The sequence below is a fragment of the Leuciscus leuciscus genome (genome assembly GCF_965113295.1).
Source record: "Leuciscus leuciscus genome assembly, chromosome: 16".
Taxonomy (NCBI): domain Eukaryota; kingdom Metazoa; phylum Chordata; class Actinopteri; order Cypriniformes; family Leuciscidae; genus Leuciscus; species Leuciscus leuciscus.
In genome coordinates, this window is record NC_138740.1 from 7,564,525 (window position 1) to 7,585,869 (window position 21,345).

General features: G+C 36.8%; 1 protein-coding gene across 1 annotated transcript in view; it reads left to right on the forward strand.

Moving 5' to 3' along the window:
• The window catches only part of LOC309477797 (DNA repair protein RAD50-like), a 46,009-nt gene extending 25,026 nt beyond the window's left edge, over positions 1-20,983 (forward strand). The window contains exons 15-26 of the mRNA XM_082141209.1: positions 81-270; positions 1,149-1,275; positions 3,987-4,180; positions 12,538-12,648; positions 12,824-12,916; positions 13,013-13,126; positions 14,830-14,957; positions 15,708-15,932; positions 19,657-19,742; positions 19,891-20,033; positions 20,149-20,282; positions 20,436-20,983. Coding sequence (XP_081997335.1) covers positions 81-270; positions 1,149-1,275; positions 3,987-4,180; positions 12,538-12,648; positions 12,824-12,916; positions 13,013-13,126; positions 14,830-14,957; positions 15,708-15,932; positions 19,657-19,742; positions 19,891-20,033; positions 20,149-20,282; positions 20,436-20,622 — 1,732 coding nt within the window. The 3' untranslated portion in view covers positions 20,623-20,983. The remainder of the gene's footprint in view (positions 1-80; positions 271-1,148; positions 1,276-3,986; positions 4,181-12,537; positions 12,649-12,823; positions 12,917-13,012; positions 13,127-14,829; positions 14,958-15,707; positions 15,933-19,656; positions 19,743-19,890; positions 20,034-20,148; positions 20,283-20,435) is intronic.
• The last annotated feature ends 362 nt before the right edge of the window (positions 20,984-21,345 follow it).

Genomic DNA, 21,345 nt, shown 5'->3' on the forward strand with positions numbered 1-21,345 from the left:
TGATTGAGAAGCCTGACCCCTTCCATCCACTTATTTTATCCCCTTATATTGATATTGATGAATATTTTTTGTCTTGACAGGCAGTCCATAGTGGAGCTCCAGGAGAAAGAGCTGCCAGAGCTCAGAAATAGACTGCAGCGTGTGAATCGAGACATTGAGAAGCTGAAAGGAGACACTGAGGAGCAGGAGACGCTGCTGTGCACACTGATGTCTGAGGAAGACACCGCCAAGGCCTGTCTGCAGGACGTCTCCCTCATGGATCGCTTTCAGGTCTAAGCTCATCTCCAGCCAGTCCAAACACCGAAAATAAAACATTAATAGTTAGATGACTGCTTGTAATTTGCAAGCGAGTTTAGTCATCATCATTCTAGCTCACTAATAAACAATAATTACGTGTCATCATAAAAACATAATTATAATGCCTAGGATTCTGACGGATTACAGATAGCTGTTAACAAGGCAATAGCAACGGACCGGACAACTTAGCCAAGCTTCAGACTCACCTGTGCCACGCATCATTATTGGCTGGGGCTACACATTCCACAGGAATTCAGGAAGAAAATATGGAAATATAGGCAGTAGAATGTATCTGTAGACACAAACACCGCTGCACACTTCTAGTGGACCATAAACCGTGATTGAGAGGCATTATTTTTGTATTAGTCTATACTTAATTTTTTTCCGAAAATCCTGCACAAGTGCACCTTTAAGTCTGATGTCATACATTACAGTTTCCAGGTCCAAATGCTCCTTTGGATCCCAAAAGCAAACAAACTGTGCTAATATACTCTCATGGTGTGCTGTACTACTCCTGAAAAAATCACGATCTTAACCTTTATCTCCATAGAAATCTTAGTTGGCCAGACATTGACTCATTTTTTATGAATCATTACATTTTTGGTGTCCGGGACAGAGTCCAGAGACTATAGTGTTCTCCTTGTTTAAAAAACAAAACAAAAAAAAAACCTTAGCTTAAAGGTGTGCTATAAATGAATAGTTCTCATAAATGGCTTTCGATGTATTATTCTTACTTGAAATGGAGTATAAACTTGTACGCAACAGTAATTGATGTGGCACAAGTTAGTATTAGCACAACGCAGTATTTTTATTGAACTGTGGGTAATCAGAATGTTTCCTGTCATATGTAGCTTGACCTGAAGGATGTGGAGAGAAAGATCGCTCAGCATGCAGCCAAGCTTCAGGGAGTTGACCTCAGCCGAACCATGACGCAGGTCAGCCAGGAGAAACAAGAGACCCAACACCGCCTGGACACCAGTATGTTCAGCTCTTTATGTAGAATACAAAACACTTTTTGTGAATCTCATGTGAATGTACACTCCTGTTCAAAAGGTTGGGGTCTGAAAGAAGTTTCTTGTGCTCACCAAGGCTGCATCTATTTGATCAAAAATACAGTAAAAACGTGTGGAAAATTATTACAATTTATAATGTTTTCTGTTTTAATATATACAAAAATAGTAGTGTAATTTATTCCAGTGATGGCAAGGCTGAATTTTCAGCATCATTACTCCAGTCTTCAGTGTCACATGATCCTTCAGAAATCATTCTGATATGCTGATTTGGTGCTGCTTAATATTTTTGTGGAAACCATGATACTTTTTTCAGAAGTCTTTATGGAAAGTTCAAAAGAACAGCATTTCAAACCGGATTTGAAATCTTTTGTAACATAATAAATACCTTTACTGTCAATTTTAATATGTTTAAATAGTCTTTTGCTGAATTAAAGTATTCATTTCTCTTCTTTTTAATTTTTTTTTTATCTTACTGACCCCAATCTTTTGAATGGCCATTTACATTAATTTAAACATTTGTCATATGTTCTTTGATATTCTTATATTATATTCATATAAATTTATAAGGGAAATTGTATATCCTGAGTACTGTATCAACAGATAGACAGAACGACCAACATAGATAGATAAACATACAGGTGAGGTTTAAACGCACCTACAATAAAAAACGCAAAAAAAAAACACACATAAAATTCAAATATGTGGCTGATTAAACAAAGATGGAAACAGTGGGTGTGGCGTCAGGTCTTAGAGAGATGTTCGAGTGCACCTCGGATAAAGAATAGAGGCATATTTTCATATGTATAACGGCAGCTCTGATGAGGTGAGCCCCAGTGATCGCTGTCACTGCACTGTCACGAGCCAAGGTAGTCACTCCATGAATCATGCCAGTTGTTTTCATAAGTTTTCATTTTTTCATAAGTTATGCTGCCATATTACTCTATTAATTGATACTATAATATATTTCCAGGCTTATAAAATCTGTTTGCACTGCCGCAATGTTTTCATTGCCTGCTTTATTCTATCTGTCTCTCTACACAGTAGTTTATAAAGATAGTTGACTTTTTACAAGTTTATTTCCTTTATCGGCAAGTCATACTAATGTCAGAGAGAGAGAGTTACTGGTAGTCAATAAAAAGGGAAATGTAATATTAATGTTGTTGCTGTTAATTTGCTGTTTTACAATGCCGAATACATCAGAAAATTAAATTAAATCGCAAATGAAGGTTTTAATCATAGGTCAGAATTTGAATTCCTGATTTGTTAATCTTTGTAAAATTGAGTGGTGAAACACAACTCGATTTAAAATGAAACCCAGATCAGCAAATCCTTTATTAGCTCTAAACTTTGCTTAATTTAATCATTATTGGTGCAACCCACCAAAATGCCCTGTTTTAAAGACAAGGCATAAATCTAGTCCCAGACTAAAATTCATGTTTGAGCTGTTTTAACTGAAAGCAACTTGCACTGACATATCTTAAAATATATCAGTACCATTGTTTTTTCTCAAGATTCACACCAGTAATGTTTTTTTTTTTTTCTAAGGCATGTTTATAAAAGCTACTTAAATGTCCTAATTTATCTAAAGCCTAATCCTGGCTTAATCTATACCTTAAAGGGTTAGTTCGCCCAAAAATGAAAATTCTGTCAGTAATTACTCACCCTCATGTTGTTCCAACCCCGTAAGACCTTCGTTCATCTTCGGAACACAAATTAAGATATTTTTGATTAAAGCTGAGAGCTGTCTCATTCCTCCATAGGCTTCTAAGACACTATAACTTGCTGGCCCAGAAAATGCATTAAAGACATCGTTAATATAGTCCAAGTGACTCCAGTGGCTCAATCTTAAGTTTATAAAGCGACGAGAATACTTTTTGTGCGCAAAAAACAAACAAAAAGAATGACTTTATTCCACTATTCATTTCCTTCTCTCTGGGCCTCAAGTTAGTTCACGTAGTGTTTTAGCGCAGCACGTCTGTGTTGTACGTCACACGTAGGCTCACTATTGGCCGTCATGTGTGTGATGCGTGTGACGTGCAACACAGAAGCGCTACGCAGTTACACTACGTGAAAAAACTTGAGGCCCAGAGAGAAGGAAATGAATAGTGGAATAAAGTCGTTATTTTTGGGGGGTTTTGCGCACAAAAAGTATTCTCGTCACTTTATAAACTTAAGATTGAGCCACTGTAGTCACTTGGACTATATTAACGATGTGCTCGAAGTGTCTTAGAAGCCTATGGAGGAGTGAGCCAGCTCTCAGATTTAATCAAAAATATCTTAATTTGTGTTCCGAAGATGAACGAAGGTCTTACGGGGTTGGAACAACATGAGGGTGAGTAATTACTGACAGAATTTTCATTTTTTGGTGAACTAACCCTTTAATGTTTTAAGTAGTTATTTGCTGTTGATGTCATGATAAATAATCAAATGTCCTCAATTTATTTTGAAGTCTGCATGCATTAATGTAATATGATAATAATATAAAAGAAACTGCATGCATTGTTAATATAAAATAAGTATTAGCAAAATGCTATTGAAATTAATTTTAAATGTAGCATGTCACACCACAACAAATGTCAACAAAATATTTAGTCAAATACTGGTAAAATAAGTTCTAACACCTACTGTATATGACCCTGTTTATCACTGTCTCCATGTGATGCTCTTCGTGTTTAGCCTGCAGTAAGATCGAGCTGAAAAGGAAACTGATCCAGGACCAGCAGGAGCAGATCCAGGCCTTGAAAAGCAGCGTAAACGAGATTCGTGGAGAAAAGCTCCTGGTCTCCAGCAACATGCAGAAGCGTCAACAGTTGGAGGAGCAGTGTGTGGAGTTCTCCACTGAAATCCAGACGCTCCAACGAGACATTCGAGTGAGGAGCGCCTCTCCACTTTAATGTGCCTTTCATTCATAATGAGAAAAGTTCCCTTTCATAGGTTCACTCGATGCAGCGTCATTAGCTGACATTATCGAAACACCCTCCAGGTATGAAGATTGTCTGAAACCTGTATAGAATCACACCAATTCATTGGCTGATTGTGCTTGCACCGGTCACTAAGGCATGTGTCACCAGGATGTGGTCATGGCATCACTCCTCAGATTTCTGCTCTTCAGAAATCTGAGCCATGTAGTGTGTTTCTTCTGATTTGAATGGATTCATCATGTTTGGTGGCCTTCATCACGGAGATTATTATCCTCTGGGTGAAAACAATGGCATTTCGTAAGTATGTGGCTCTGTGTCCTTTTTTATTACGAGCGAGGACTCGCATGATAAGTGCTTGGGCTATCATCATGCTCAAGCCGCCTTTAATGACTTGTCAGCACTGCAAGAATTTTTAAATGAAAGTGCTTAGTTTTTTTTCCCTGAGGAAACAATGATTGGACATCCCTCTCTAACTAGTTCTGCTATTGCTGAAGTGCTGCATGACCTAAAGCTTAGGGATCCGATTGTTGAGTTAGGGGAGAGTGGAGGCTATGGAGAGTGAGCCCATGAATTTCTGTCATGCTTTCCCTATCGCTCTCTAAATTGCATGCTGAAAGCCTCTCCGGATGAGTTTGCACATGATGATTTGTGTGCAGATCTGTTAGCTCGTGGTGCAATATATTTCGGTTTGGAGAATCAGACCGATTCTAGGCCACCTAAAGCATATCTGCCCTGCAGGCCTTTGCCCTTCTTCTAGGATCTCCATCAGGGTATATCAATCACAATCTCAGATGCTTCTGAGTTCACCACTATCTGTAAAACTGTCTCTGAGATGTAGGTGGTTGAAGGTACACTTGTTCCTCAGATTCAAACCGAAGATTGGTTTGTTACGATCTATCTGAAGGATGAGTATTTTTGTATTCAAATTGTCCAGAGGCACAGGAATTTCCTCAGCTCAGGTTGGATTTTACCAGTTTTGTTTAGTTTTTTCTCAATTGGCCCTCATTTAAGTATTTTAATTTGGTTCTGATTTGCGGGGGCTTGAGTTGAGACTAAACCTTCAGAAAGGGGAGGATACCCTCTACGAGGCACATACAGATGGTGGACAACCAGAATGAGACTTTTACCGCCGCCGTTCCCGCGGCGGCAAAATTGGGATGTGTATTTGCTGCCTTTTACCGCTGAGTGGCGCTGTAATCACAGACTTTGAAAAGTGTCAGTTTATTCTCTTTATGACGTAATCTGCCGCGGCAGTAATCTGAGCTGAGGTCACAGATAAATTCAAGATAAATATTGTGGTTAAACGAATTCAAATTCATTACATTTAAACAAAGTAGACACACGTTAACATTGTGTGCCCAGTTTTTCTATCATTTAGAAAGGCTATGTCAATAGGTTACTTGTCATTTACTTCATGTTATTTTAATGTGTTTGTAGATTTATTAACTGAAACATAACAGTGAAATAAATTAAAATAACTTAACGTAAAATTAAAACATTTTCAGGACTCGCAGTTACTAACCGATGTTAGTCGGTTTAAGCATTCTTTGTTATATTCAGAATTAAATAGGCTTACATGTTGTTATGATTATCAATTGAATTCTTTAATAAATAATCAACCACAATGCCTATTAGCCTACTGCCGCAGCAAAAATAAACCAGTCGAATTTCAAAGTCATTCGCGAAATGACTAGGCTATACCGGGTGGCGCAAGTGACAGGGCAAAACAGCAGCAACTGCGGCATTTTAAAAGGTAAGTTTCCTATCTGTTTATTTAAAAAAAATAAAAATAAAAAATAAAATGGCGCTAGATCTTGTAAAACAAACAAAACTTTTTTCATTATTTGAACAAAAATGAGACTGATTGAATATGTAAAAATATAAACAAACAAAGCAGAGAATAAAACAACTTTTAGGGAAAAAATATAGGCCTATTATGCTACAACAGAATTGGTTAACATTAACGAAAGCAAAATATGTAAACATACATTTCAAACAAAATAAAACAAAACAAATTTGTGGCCGAGTTGTAGGCTATAACTTACGTTTCAATAATTCAGATGACACGGTTTCAAATCCCGAACAAACATGGGCTACTTTTTTATTATTAATGCAGAGAGATTTGATAGTTCTAAAATATTGCTACACTATATTGTTTTTTTTTCAGTAAATTGCCAATGTTAAAAAAATAAAAAGAATATAACAAACTTTTAAAACAGAGAAAATAGTAGACCTAGGCTATTCAGGCGATAGCTATGTGGTCAATGCATTAACAATAGCCTCTCGGAGCTTCAAACGATCTGAGATCGAATCTCAGTGTAGCCGACAGTGTTTATGTTTTTCCGTTCTTGATGCTTAAATATGCATCTGTTTATTAAAGTCAATCATCTTGTTTAATTATCAATTGTACATTACAACATAAATTTGCTACATTCCAGTTGAGCCGCTGCAAAGACGACACATCTGATGAAGGAAGACCGTCAGCCGATCGCACCAGAAAATGAAGATGATGAAGCTCGTCTTTAATCTGCTAAATTATTTTTGTTGTGTGTGTGAATCATTCACGAGATTGAGATGACTGACAGTTATACCCGGCCATAGCAACGGAAGACATTTTTCAAAACAGATCGAACAAATCAGAAAAATACTTTCAATACAGTATAGCTTTCAATTAAAAAATAAACAATGAAAATGTAAAAGAAAAAGAAAATTAATTAAGTTTGAAAACCCATCGCACATTTCAAGGTACGAATAAAGTGTCGGGACAGTTTATTTATTTAAACAGGGTTGCATCGATAGAGTTTATTCCCTTTGTGATGCAAAATAAGAAACACAGAATCTTATTCTTGCAACATTTAAAATTTCTATTGTCAAAGAAATTGCAGCTAAATTAAAAAATTAAAACGGTACAAAACGAAAAAAGTTCAAAGCAACATAAATTAAGAACAGGCGTTTTTTTTTGCCTCTCTCGCGCTGGATATTTTTTTAGTAAGTTTGGTCTCCCTCACTGCGCGCGCGGGTCTTTCTCGAAATGAAGCATTTCATCGTAAAAAAAACACCATACAGCTGATAATACTGTATATGTCGCTGTGTGTCATCCACACAAATCACGAAAGAAAAAAACTGTAACAAATAGCTTTTGTTCCTTCAAAGATACAACATGCCTTGCTGAATTCACCTTACAATAAAACGAGGTTGATCGCGAATTAAAGAGCTCTGTATCTGCTAAATTGAAATTGTGTGTGGAAAACCTTTAAATACAATCAATAAAACTACAATATTTATAATTTAATAAGATATAGGGCCTACATATGGACTTTTGGAGATTTTGAGATTAATCCTTAAAAGAATTTTGCCTTTGCCTGCATCAGGCTGGCTCCGACACTCTCCATATGAAAGACGGAACATTAACACCTCTGTCCTGCACCCCCACGATAAAGCAACTATTGCCTTCTCCAAACCCCCCACAGGCTAGCTGAGTTTGCAAAACAAAACAAAGAGTTTGCCACTCGTCGTGGTGTGCCAAAACACTTAATTATTAACTTCAATATTTCATTCAAAACAATCTCAAAACGCTTTGTGACATTTTGAAAAGCCGTGGATGCATTACTGCCACTGGAACCATGAACGCAACAGAATACTGGTTCTGATTTTATTGTTTGTCGTTTAAACGTCATATATACATAATTATATAGGCCTATATACATTTTTTTTAACAGAACTGCTTTTGAAATTACGATTGGAATTATTATAGGCTACAGAAGTAAAGTCATTGTATAATATTTGTTCCTTAGTGTAAAATGGAAATGCATGGTGATTTTATTTTGTAAATAGGCTATAAGCAAAAAACTATGTTTTAGAACTAGACAAATAGACTATACAATGCATTAATAGGCTAATATACAAATATCAGTTGTCCAAGTTAGTTCGGGATTCGAACCCGTGTCATCTAAATGATCGTAACGTAAGTTCAACCACTCTGCCACGATTCACTCGTTGCGACATGGCCTAACGTTGTGTGTTCGCTCACACGAGCGAGAAGCGCTCTTCATTCAAATGAACGCGCCGCCGCGTTTGTCGAACACTAATAAAACCTGGCTTTAGAACAATGCATAGCGCCACTCGTCGTGGTGTGCCAAAAAATTTACAATAATTTAGTTTCATTTATTTCAGTGTTAATGTTTGAGTTAAAAAAAATTCTCTACAAATTATATTAACACAAAGTCGGCTATAAGAATCCTTTATAGGCTACGTAAAAAAGCAAAGTGCTTACAGTCTTAACATTTAGGCTACTTTGCTTAAATTCGATACATTTATTTTCAGTAGGGCCTAATAAATTTGTAGGGATGTAATTTCAGTATGCTTTACCAACGCTATGTATTCAATTAAAGTTCCAAGAGGTCTGGGCCGGGTTTCCCGATAACGATGTATCTTAGCTCTTAAGAGCGCTTTCTACGTGCAAGGTTACGAACGCTCGCAGCAATTCCACGAGCGTTTCCCAAAAATGCACTTAACATGAACGCGCGAGAATGCGCTCTACGTGCTACTTAAGAGTCGCTGTCCATTCGTGAAGTGCTGAAACATAACCTTATATGGAACGTTTAACCTAATAATTGTCATCTGTTGTGGATTAGCAATCAAGACAAGTCTATATAAAGCACCTACAGGCGGAGGCACTGACAAAATAGCTAAAAAAAATAAAAAATAAAAAAGATTCCTTTCAAAAAGATGAAATTAATGTCCTTTTAGAGGAGATAGAGTGAAACAAAGATGTAATTTTTAACAGATTAAAAGGATTTCTTTTATTAATTTTTTGTTCATTCATTTAATTTTGATTAAAATTATTAGATTAAATTATTTCTATTTTTTGTTTTGTTTTCTGACCTTTTTAATTATTTAATTTATACATTAATTTAACCAACAACAAAAAAAGAGTAATAAAGTGTACAATAAAGTACAATCAAACCTTATATTATAATCACATTGCATTTGAATAAAGTTAAAGGTGTAATCTGTCGGTTGTCCTGCAGGTGTCCTCATAAATCTGTCTTCTTACGATGAACTTGGTGATGTACGATTACTCCAGAGCACTCGTAGATCTACGAAGATTTTCAAGTGCTACTTAAGCTACGATGCTTTTGGGAAACAGACCGTAATATTAAGATCAGTCGTACGATCGTTTTTACGATCAACTTAGGCTTACGATGCTTTTGGGAAACGCAGCCCTGGTCTCTATATTTCCTTCCCAGCTGACACTAATATGCAAGTGCACAGCAAAAATCACAACTTGTGCTTGCTGCGAACGCAAGTTATTTAAGGTGTCTCAACTGTACACAGTCTACCCTACAGAGTGAATTCGTTACAAGGTTTCATTTAATTAAATTAATGTGCAGCAATTTGTACAAATAGAGTCTATAGGCCTATTATACTGTTGTAGACATTAAATAATCTCATTTAGTATCATATTTGTTAAAATATTATAATGTTATTTTTTTCCATCTATGTTGAATATGAAAAGTGAACAGCACGAGTAAGATAGGATGCATTATATCGAGAGATGGATATGGAGTGGGTCAGACATGATTTTGACCACTTCATTAAGTTTTGTTTAGTAGAAAACCTTTCTTTAAAGTGAATTTCGTTTTCTATAAATTGTATCTTAATTTTAATCAATTTTTCATCAACCAATTGCTGGATTTAATAAGTAAGAGAAGCAAATATAACAGACACTAATCATGGAGGCGCCCGCGCGGTCACTTGCATTGCACGTCAGCTGGAGCGCATCTCATCCTCCTAACTTAACGAAACTCAGCGTATGCCTCACACAGACATGATAAATACATAAAATACACAAAGCTTGAAATGTCTTCAAACGAAATAATTCAAAACGAAAAGAAAAAGGCTACTCTCTGATTATGTCTTTATGTGCATTTCTCTCTAGGTGCGTTCACTACAAATATGGCGATCGTCAACTTCATCTTTGCAGTCGACACTGTCAGAAAACACTAGTTTATTGATAAAAATCTATGCACGCATCACCGGATTTACAAATACACATCTTGCTTGTTGCACGCACATATTATGTCGAAAAAACTAAATATTATGTTGAAATAACATTATTATTAATAATACATCTTTTAGAATATTTGATTAAATGCTGATTGTTGCGCTTGTTCAATTGAATAAAATGAAAACTTTAATTGTGATAATTAAAATAACTGAAAATTAAATATTTAGTGGCCAAGTTTTGCTAATTTATTATATAGGCTATTATATGCCTATTGCCTATATTAGGCCTAAGTAGGTCATATTAAGACAAGGCATATATTAAGTTTTTTTAGCTGTTATGAGAAAAATAAATCTAACGAAATCTAAAATCTAAATCTAATAAATCTAAAACAAAATTCTAACGCCAATTCAACATGCCAGAATAAAACCTTATTTTTGAACAATGCGTAACGCCACTCGGCCTGGTGTGGCATAAGACTACATTTTAAACTTCAATGTTTAATTCAAAACAATCTCAAAACGCGTTGTGACATTTTTTTAAAGCAGTAGCCTAGCCTATATACATTAAGGGCATTGAAACCAGGATCTTAACTAAAACGCGTTCCGCGTAATCTCTCAAAAATTATGCCTAACTACTCCATGTATTTTTTTTTTTTAAGGACTGCTTTTGAAAATCACTATAAATTACTATGCAATTGTATCGCTCACGAGAGCTCTTCATTTATCTAATTCCTCAATAGAATAGTAAAAATATTCAGCGTCATTGCTCCTAATATCGTCTCTATTTTTAACTTTTGATTCTATTTTTTCAGTTCTAAAATTGATTCTATCTTTGGTTCTATTCTGTTGTAGTCTAATAGGCCTATATATATATATGAAAAATATGCCTATTAGGCTTAGGGTTTTATATTTAACCCACTTACATTTTAAAATACGGCAATTGCTGCTGTTTTGCACAATGTCCCTTTGCGCCACCTGGCGGTCATTTCGGGAACGACTTTGAAATGCGGCTGGTTTATTTTTGCCGCGGTGATTTCGCCGCGGCAGCTGGCGCGGCGGTAATAGGCATTCTGGTTGTCCACCATCTGTATGTGCCTTCAAGTGTTGTCTTATTGCATCGTGGTGCAGAGACTGACAGTTGGATCTGATTCGCTGTCTGTGGATTGACTCTCTGGTTTTCTGCTTTATCAAGGTGTGAGGCAGCCAAGACATTTCTGCTCTGTACAATTTCCCTCATTGGATTTATCTTTTTGAAAGGGTTAAAAGATTCTCCATTTGAGCCAATGGAATCAGCTTTAGAGAAGAGTCTGACACTTAAGACAGTGTTGTTATTGGCTCTGTCCTCTCTTGAGAGAATCAGAAATTTACAGGCCTGGCAAAGGTCTTGTTATGACCTCGGTTAGAATATATATACCCAAGGCTGCATCAGCTTAATTTCGTTCCTAGGTTGCAGTGTTGCCCTTTTCTATTCCACCCTTTGAGTCTTGGGATAATGTAAAAGATTGCATAGGTGTTTCCCAGTTAAGAGTATTTTAAGTCGATTTCGCTGCTATGTGGAAAAAAATCCAACAGTTACAGAATGCACCGGTGCGTTTATCGACCCCAGAGAGTTAAAGGTTTATGTTGACCATCAAGACCATAATGGTGTAGGTCTGAGTAGCTGATGTTGCATTGGGTGAGAAATGCTATTTGTAAAGCTTATGAGGCGTGTGGGTTATCTTCACCTCTGGACACTTTTATAACAGTTTATAATCTTGATATTAACCTGACCCCAGGTTCCCAGTTTTGTTGTTGTTGTTGTTTTTTTTGCTTTTTGCTTGAGCGGGGTGTTATTTATTCATGTTTGTCAGTGTTTTGTGTTTTTGCAATCACAGACTGATAAACCAGCAGTTATCTCGTAGTGTAGTGCTGTGGTTTACTGTTCCCATAGACTCAGCTCCTGACTCAGCGTTATATGAACCCATAAAAGGGAACATCTATAGATTACTTATGTATTTATTCAGTAAGATTGCATCAAACTGATCAAAAATGACAGTAATATACATTTTAGTATAATAGTATAATGGCTGCTGAAAATTCAGCTTTGCCATCTCAGGAGTAACTTACATTTTAAATATATATTTAAATAGAAAAACTGTTTTCACAACAGTTTTTTTTTACTGTATTTTGATCAAGTAAATGCAGCTGTGGTGAGCATAAGATAATTCTTTCAAAAACATAAAATCTTACGGACCCCAGACTTTTGAACGATAATGTAATCATATTTTTACTGGTGTGTCATGATTTGTGTTTATTAGGATGCAAAGGAGCAGATGTCTCCTCTAGCTGCAACTCTGGAGAAGTTCCAGCTGGAGAAACAGGACATTGCAAAGCGCAGGATGCAGAAACGGGAAGAAGGGCAAGAAAAGGTGTTGGTTAATTTGTTTTTGCATTTGTGTTTTAGGTTTTATGTGACTTATTTATGTTTACTGTGAAATTATTCACCACAATGTATTACATGAAAGGTTGTGGATTTTTACTTTAATGCAAGCCAAAGTCATTGCTTATCATCAGAGTTGACTAAAACTTTATACTTTCTTTTAGATAAATTCACTCAAGGAAAAAGTTAAAAACTTGACCCTCCTTGAAAGAGAGATCACCAAGTACATTGAAGAGGGCAAAGACAGCTACAAAGAGGTACGACAAAATAATGTGCATCTCTTAGCTCTCATTTCCTAATAAATGCAAGTATGTTTTCTCATTTATTTTATTTTTTTACTTTTTCTTATTTAGCAAAAAGAAACTGAGCTACAAGAGGTTGACAAACAACTACACGAGGCTGAAAAACAGCGAGAGAAGACCAATAAAGACATGGGCAACATCCGACAAGATATTGACACTCAGAAGGTCAAGCAAAGCTTTATGTGTTTTTGCTTTTGTTGTTGCATAGGCCTATATATACAGTTGTAATCTAAATTATTCAACCCCCATTGCAAATCAGATTTATTGGCAACATTTACAGACTTTCAGCTGTTTGCAATGAACAAATCAAACAACGGTAATTTAAATAGCTCAACACAACAAATCTTTCAAGTGGTTTCCCCAAATTCAACTGAAAATGCCACTTTTTAATGACTTCTGCAGTTCTAAAATTATTCAACCCTTTAATGGCAAGCATCTTTATTACTTAGTAGAACATCCTTATGCTGTTTGACCTGCTGCAAACGAGATGTTTAACCAGACAGCAGCTTCTGGCAGCGTTTCTGAGGAATCTTAGCCCATTCCTCATGAGCAATATTACCCCAGTAATATTCATTAATTCTGAATATTAGAATATTTTTCAGTAATATTCTTGGGTTTGCGTGCTGCAACCGTCGTCTTCAAATCCCACCAGATATTTTCTATGGAAGTTCGGTGACTGTGATGCCACCATAGAATCTTCCAGGACTTCTTCTGCAACCAAGCCTTAGTGGAATTTTTGGTATGCTTGGGATCATTTTCCTGTTGGAAGGTCCAATGACGCCCAAGCTTTAGCTTCCTCACTAGGATTTCCTGATACTTTAATGAATCCATCTTGCCTTCCACACGCTGCAGGTTTTCAGTGCCAGAGGATGCAAAGCAGCCCCAGAGCATCACCGAGTCCCACCATGCTTAACTGTTGGCAGAGTTTTTTTGTTTTGTTTTTTAGCAAATGCTTCATTCTTGTTCCTCCAAACATACCGCTGATCCACAGAGCCGAAAAGTTCCAGTTTTGTTTCATCGCTCCACAGAACCTCTGTGGCTTATTTATATGATTTTGAGCAAATTGGAGCGGCCTTTTCTTGTGCTTTTGGGTTAGTAGTGGTGTACGTCTTGGAGTTCTGGCATGAAAACCGCATGAGTTTAGTACGTACCTTACTGTGCAAGCTGAAACCTCAGTGTCTGTTGCCACCAAGTCTTGCTGCAGGTCTTTTGCGGTCACTCAAGGGTTTAGGGTTAGGGTTAGGGTTAGGGCTACTCGGGTGGTTGGATAATTTTGAGACTGCAGAAGTCATTTAAAGTTGCATTCATGTAATCACAGATGTACTTGATGATGGTGAGATCAGATCTCCGTGTGGAGCACCGGCTGTTGTCAGACTCCTTGTGCATTTAAAAATATCACTGAATTATTACAATTAATGGCAAAAGGAATCTTTAGAAATGTAAACGGATATTTCCTACTGACATACTACAGCAAAAGATCTAAATAACTGGCTTAAATAAATTTTTTGGGGGTGAAAATACTAAAGTGCCTGAGACTTTTGTACTGTACTGTATATATAAGTGCGTTCATTTACTGGATTAATCGTACCTAACGTTCATTTTTTTTTATTTTTTTTTTATATAATTTCATATTCTCCAAATCAATGCAGAAACAACATAAAGACAGTAGCCTATATTTTAAATATTTGTTTAATGAAAGAAGGCCAATATCACCGATACCAAAACTGCTATTGATGTCTCTATGAAATAGATTTTTTCACCATTTTAGCCATTAATTATAGGCATTTAGCGTTACAGTATAATTTAATTATACAATATAGCTATTCATTTCCATTTTTAATGATATATGATTTTGTGATTTTTAACAGGTTCAAGAACGCTGCCTACAAGATAACTTGACCTTACGGAAGCGTGCAGAGGAGCTGAAAGGGGTGTCTAGAAAACTTGAGGCTTTGCTTAAGGAGATGGGAAACATGCAAGTCGTGCAGTTGCGCAAGTATGAGATAACTTATACCTCTTATATACAACTACCAAGTGCCAGTTAGGAAGTCCTGATGATGTTTGACACTTTCTGAAGCTCAGAAGACTTTATATGCTGAGTATGTTCTTTGGTGACCATAACTCTAAATGAATCTCTCTCACCAACTCATAGATCTTACTCCTTGCTACTTTAATGAAACCTAGTTTGTTTAAAGGGGAACTATGCAGTTTTTTTTAGCTTAATTTACCATAACTGAACGGCTTCAGAGTCATTGGAATGGTTATATGACTTTTTTCGGGTTGAATCTTCTCGCACCCCCCTAGCGCCTGTGAGCGGAAAAAATCACCCTTGCAACTTGGGCCGGCGGGCCTGACCTCAGCGTCAGGAAGTATCGTGTGATATCAGGTCTCGCGTGTAATGAATTGCTTTACGGCACTGCACACATACACTATCTAAACATTTATATGCTGGCCTTCTGTGTATCATACACACCTCAGTGGACATGGCTCCATGCGTTCGCCGGCTTCTTTGAAAACAAATGTACATGACCAGAGTTAGAAGATGGGATGGGGGAGAGTCACCAATGAGTTTTGACGACAGTGTTGTCAAATATCTATTCCGAAGCTGTAGGGGGAGCTCCATAGAGAAACTGGCGAGAAAACAACGAAGAAATTGCCAAAACTGCATAGCGCCGCTTTAAATGTTCACAAAGGGTGAGAGTTCAAATGAGTGTGTATCTTAAAGAGTGTATCTTCTGTTGTCAAGTGAGCGGCGAGAAGTGGAGCGAAAGTTGGATGACCTGAAAAAGAACCGCAGTGTGGCTGTCGGTCGGCAGAAAGGCTACGAGGACGAGATCCTCCGTTTTCGTAAAGAGCTCAATGAGGATCAATATAGCCGGGCTGAGGATCTCTACAGAGACAAAATGATTGTCATGAGAACAACAGAGTTGGCCAATAAGGACCTGGACATCTACTATAAAGCTCTAGACCAGTAAGTAGGTTTTGCTATCAGGGGTTTTCTGAAGGGTAATTTCAAGTAGCGGTTTGTCAGAGTGTGTAGGTTTGGTTTTGATGTGGTTCAGCAGAGAACAAGAATCAACAATCAGCAACAGCCCATGTGTGCGATGACCTAGACTGAAGGAAGTCTGACTCAACTTTTAGCACTAATGGTGTAGTTGAATCATCACTAACTGTTGGGCTTAATATCACAAGGACTCCACAGAAAGATGCTAAATCGCTTAACATGTTATAACCATTGCTATGGTGATCTTGCCATGTAAAATAATTGTGTAATGTATACAAAATTTGGTCCAAAACATTATATTACACACTATACACATTTTTGTATATTTATTCAGAAAATACTAAGAAATTGTTCAGCAGATGAGATTATACAAAGCGCTTTATGTAAGAGAAACAAGCAATTTTTCATACAAGAACAAACAATAATCACTGCAATACCCAGTAAAGTTAGAGTAAGCTACAACATAGGTAAAATTGCAGAAAAGTAATAAAGAAAGCATCATTTTATTTGCAGGAAATGCCTTTGATTGTTATTGTACTTTAAAGGGCTCATGACATGAGAAATCAAATTTCCCTTGACCTTTTGACACATAAAAGGTCTTTATACCGTTAAAATACCCTAGAAGTTGTTAAAACATCCTCCTCATTAAAACAAAAGCATTTAACCGAGCTACAAAAGCAGTTTGTTAGGATATTACGGGGTCTGTGATGTCACATGGGCAAATACACTTGCATATGATATTTTTCCACACAATTGTGGGACTAGTACTAACACTAAACTCAGGTCCTTGTGGAACTATACTGGTTCAGATCATATTTTAATGTTGATTCTCTCCTGCATGAAGACCCTGGCTAAGTGGTTCGATGCACAAGCACTGACCACTCATTTATAGTTTACGAGATCTGTGTACAATTTACATTCATTTGACTCGTCCAAATTTGATCTCATTTTCATTGGTCTCTGTTCTGCACAAATTTAAAATCAAATTTACAAAAAATTATGGTTTCTGTTGAGGAATATACAGAGGAAGTCACAAATCATTATCGTTGGTTTAGATCGGTATCGTCCTGCGTCTTCACAGAAGTTACATCAGCAGGCCTGTGGTTGTCTGAATCGTTCTGCCGTCATCAGCCTATCTACAGTGCAGAGGCGTTATCCTGACTTTCCAGCCGTTACTCTTCAATTTCTTATTCTTATTCTTTAAGATATCGAGTTTAAATTGTCAATGACTTTTCTTTACTTTATAAAAGATCACAGTTGTCAGTATAGTCATGTCACTCCAAATATTGAATAATCAGTACTTGAGACACAGTAGCTATAGTGGTCTATTAGTCACTCATTACTGCTCCATTGAGAATAAATTAATAAATCAACAGCATTTATTGCATAATCTCTATTTTAGATTGTATTCAGTTTGCACCAGAAATAGCAGTTTTTAGGCCAAATTGTGCAACTCTCTTAAAACCACAACAGATTATTTCAAAGTTTCAGGGTTTGTCACATTGCTTCTAGCAAACACCGGATATGGCTTATCATTGAATAAAATAAAATAACTTCAGTAAATTTGGATATTTCAGTAAATATTGCATAAAATAAGAGATTTTATCCCCATTTTGTTTGTCGACTACTTTTAATGTGTTATGCGCACTAACAAAGAAGATAAATTTGTAACACTTTACAATAAGGTTTAATTTGTTAACATTAGTTCATCTATTAACTAACATGAACTAACCATGAGCAATACATTTGTAAATTATATTTATATTTGTAAATATAAAATACAGCTGTGCATTGTTTGGTAATGTTACCTTATAGTGCATTAACTAATGTTAACAAATACAACTTTTGATTTTAATAGTATTCGTAAATGTTTAAATTAACATTAACAAAGATTAACAAATGCTGTAGAAGTGCAGCTCATTAGTTTATTTACCTTATTGTAAAGTCATCATCATCATCATCTTCCGCTTATCCGGGGATAAGTATTTATACAGTCATAACACTATAACACTACAGTATTTATATCGTTTTTACCTCTTGTACACAGCCACGTCCAAGTGATCTGAGAGCGCTGGCGGGTATAGATATATACACTAGATGTCGCATTGGCTACGGTTTCGTTCCAATGAACTGCAGTAGCCAAGGCGACTTCTATTGTATATATCTATACCCGCCAGCGCTCTCAGATCACTTGGACGCGGCTCTGTACAAGAGGTAAAAACGATATAAATACTGTTCGTTTTCTCACACAAACCGCTCGTTTCGTGTCTTAGGCCATCAATGTGTACTTACGATGGGGAATTGTTTAATTTGGACGACGGGGAATTGTTTTAATTTGGACTCTGTGCTTGTGTTTTGAGATAATGACCATAGACCTGCATTATATGACTGACAGACAAGAACGGTTTGACCTAAAAATATCAAAATTGAAACTACTGCGGAAAAAAAGACACCTACATCTTGGATGCCCTTGAGGTAAGCTAAAACATACCAAAATTTAATTTCAAAGTGAACTATCCCTTTAATCATCGTGTCACAGTTAAAATCCTCTATTAAATCTAATTTAATTTCCTACCGTTTCGGAGAGAAGTGTAGTAGCACGTTCATCTGCCAGTGGGTCTTTCATGGAGACTGTCCTCATGTGTTTGCAATTTGAATATAATAATGCATTTAAAAGTTGAACGGACGTCACTCAAATGCTTTTTGGGCGCAATTGGATAGACCTAAAACCAATCAGAGCGATCGTCATCGTGTAAAGCCCGCCTCAACGTTTCTGATTGATGCCGCGATTTCGACGGATTAGAAATGGGCTTAAATGAGCTCTTTGCCAGACTACTTCTCGAGCAAATCTGAATTTGCCGGAAGTTGTCTGGGTTTTCCCAGGCTACTGTGTATAGGGAGCGGCAGCACATTTTATAAGATATTTGTCAATGACACTCAGGATCTGTTGGCACCAAATCCTCCAGTCAAGTCAAGTAAACTTCATTTATATAGCGCTTTTAACAATATAGATTGTTTCAAAGCAGCTTTACAGTGATAATAGGAAATTAAAGTAACAGAGACTGTTTTGGCTTTACAGCAGCTCTAGAATAAAGTTATTGTCCAGCTAAAGTTAGTTTTGATTGATTCACTTCTGTCGCAACGATCATTAGTTATTAACTTAGGGGCCGCTAACACGACACTGTTCTAACAGAAAATCCTCAATGCGATCCGGCCGCACATTTGCACAAAACTCGAGAACACAAACCATGAAATAGGTTTCAAGGTACAAGCCTTGAAAAATGATTAAAAAAATGTATCGCTTCCGCGTAGCCACATGAACTGGAATTATCCCGACAGCGTTTTATCTGTACAGAGGTGAAGGGAAGGAGGCCTTCACAGGGGAGAGACTAGTTGAGACTTCAGGACTGCGTTGTCGTTGTGTCCAGGAGCAGGTCCTTCATTAGATACGGATACGCCCTGGATCCGGGGGGCTGTGGTAAACCTCAGGATAAACAGAGAGACTAATATTAGCGTAACACTGTGTAACACTGAGTAACACCTATAACACAGAATACTGCAGCAAGGCTAGCATGCACAATTAAATAACCAATATCGACGGATACCAAAAAAAAAAAAAAGATATATCAGATATACAGATATATCGTGCATTCCTATATATGAATATTCATGAAGCTATTTTTTGTTACAGAACAATAATGAAGTTTCACAGCATGAAGATGGAGGAGATTAATAAAATCATCAGAGATTTATGGCGGAGCACATACAGGGGACAAGGTCTGCCTTTACACACAAATGTTTGTCTGCAATTATGGCTTTGTTTTCATGAATCTTTTGTCCTGCTTGATAAGATGTCAAACCATTGTTTGATACTTATTATATATAGTGACCTTTTACCATGAGTATGTCTCCTGATCTCCCACAGACATTGAGTACGTAGAGATTCGCTCTGATGTGGATGAGAACGCCTCTGCCGGCCTGAAAAGAAGGACTTACAACTATAGAGTGGTAATGGTCAAAGGAGACACGGCTTTGGACATGCGGGGACGTTGCAGTGCTGGACAAAAGGTCAAAAAGCATCTACGTGTATCTTGTGTTTCTCTATCACTCCAGTGAAAAAAAAAATCTCTCTTAGAATCACCCAAGGTTCCCATTTAAATGTTTTCTGCATGTTTGTCTGTAGGTTCTCGCCTCCCTCATAATACGGTTGGCACTGGCTGAGACGTTCTGTCTGAACTGTGGGATTCTGGCGCTGGATGAGCCCACCACCAATTTAGACAGAGAGAATATAGAGTCCTTGGCACATGCACTGGTGGAGTGAGTCTTTTTTTTGTTGTTGCATAAATACAGCCCGTCTTTAAAGAGGAAACACAATGTATTTACAGCAAGAGCAAAATGACAAAACAAGAACTTTTATTTGCCTTTTGACACTTTAACTAACTAAAAGATGTGCCATTGGTTTCTTTGCAGGATAATCAAGAGTCGTTCTCGCCAACGCAACTTCCAGCTGCTTGTTATCACTCACGACGAGGATTTTGTCGAGCTCCTGGGACGATCCAACTATGTGGAGCATTTCTACAGGATCAGGAAGAACCAGGACCAGTGCTCAGAAATCACAAAGTGCAGTATCAACACACTCAACTCCTACCTGCACTGATGCCTCAGATCAGATGAGAGAAGAAAGACTGTTAGTCTATATTCAGAGGTGACATAGAATCAAAGTTTAATTTATTAGACAGTTGATTAGCATGATCTAAACTCAGTCTCCATGTACCAAATCTAAGCACCTAGCAGTAAATCGTCCACAAAACCATACTTGCATTAATTGTCGAGTTAAATTGAATTTATGTAAAAATGTTTTAACTCAACATTTTACACAAGAATGTTTTTGCGTAAAATTTACACACAAAATTGTTCTGTTTCATGAAAGGCACAATGTGATTCAACTTTACTAATATTAGTTTGTACATTTAGTTGCCTTTTTTCTGAAATATTAAAAAAATATTTTCTTGTTCTAATTTCTGAATCATGATCTACTTATTTGTGACCTCACGTCAATATCTGTAATGGTGGCATCAAACATATTTGGATTAGGGCTGTCGATTGGTTTAAAAAAAATAGTTAAGGCTTCTGTAATTAATCACGAGTAATTGCACCTAACATTAAAATTTGTTATCATCAATATGCAGTGCATCCGGAAAGTATTCACGGCACTTCACTTTTTCCACATTTTGTTAGGTTACAGCCTTATTCCAAAATGGATTCAATTCATTATTGTCCTCAAAATTCTACAAACAATACCTTATAATGACAACGTGAAAGAAGTATGTTTGAAATCTTTGTAAATTTATTAAAAAAAAGAAGAAAAAAAAAAGAAGAA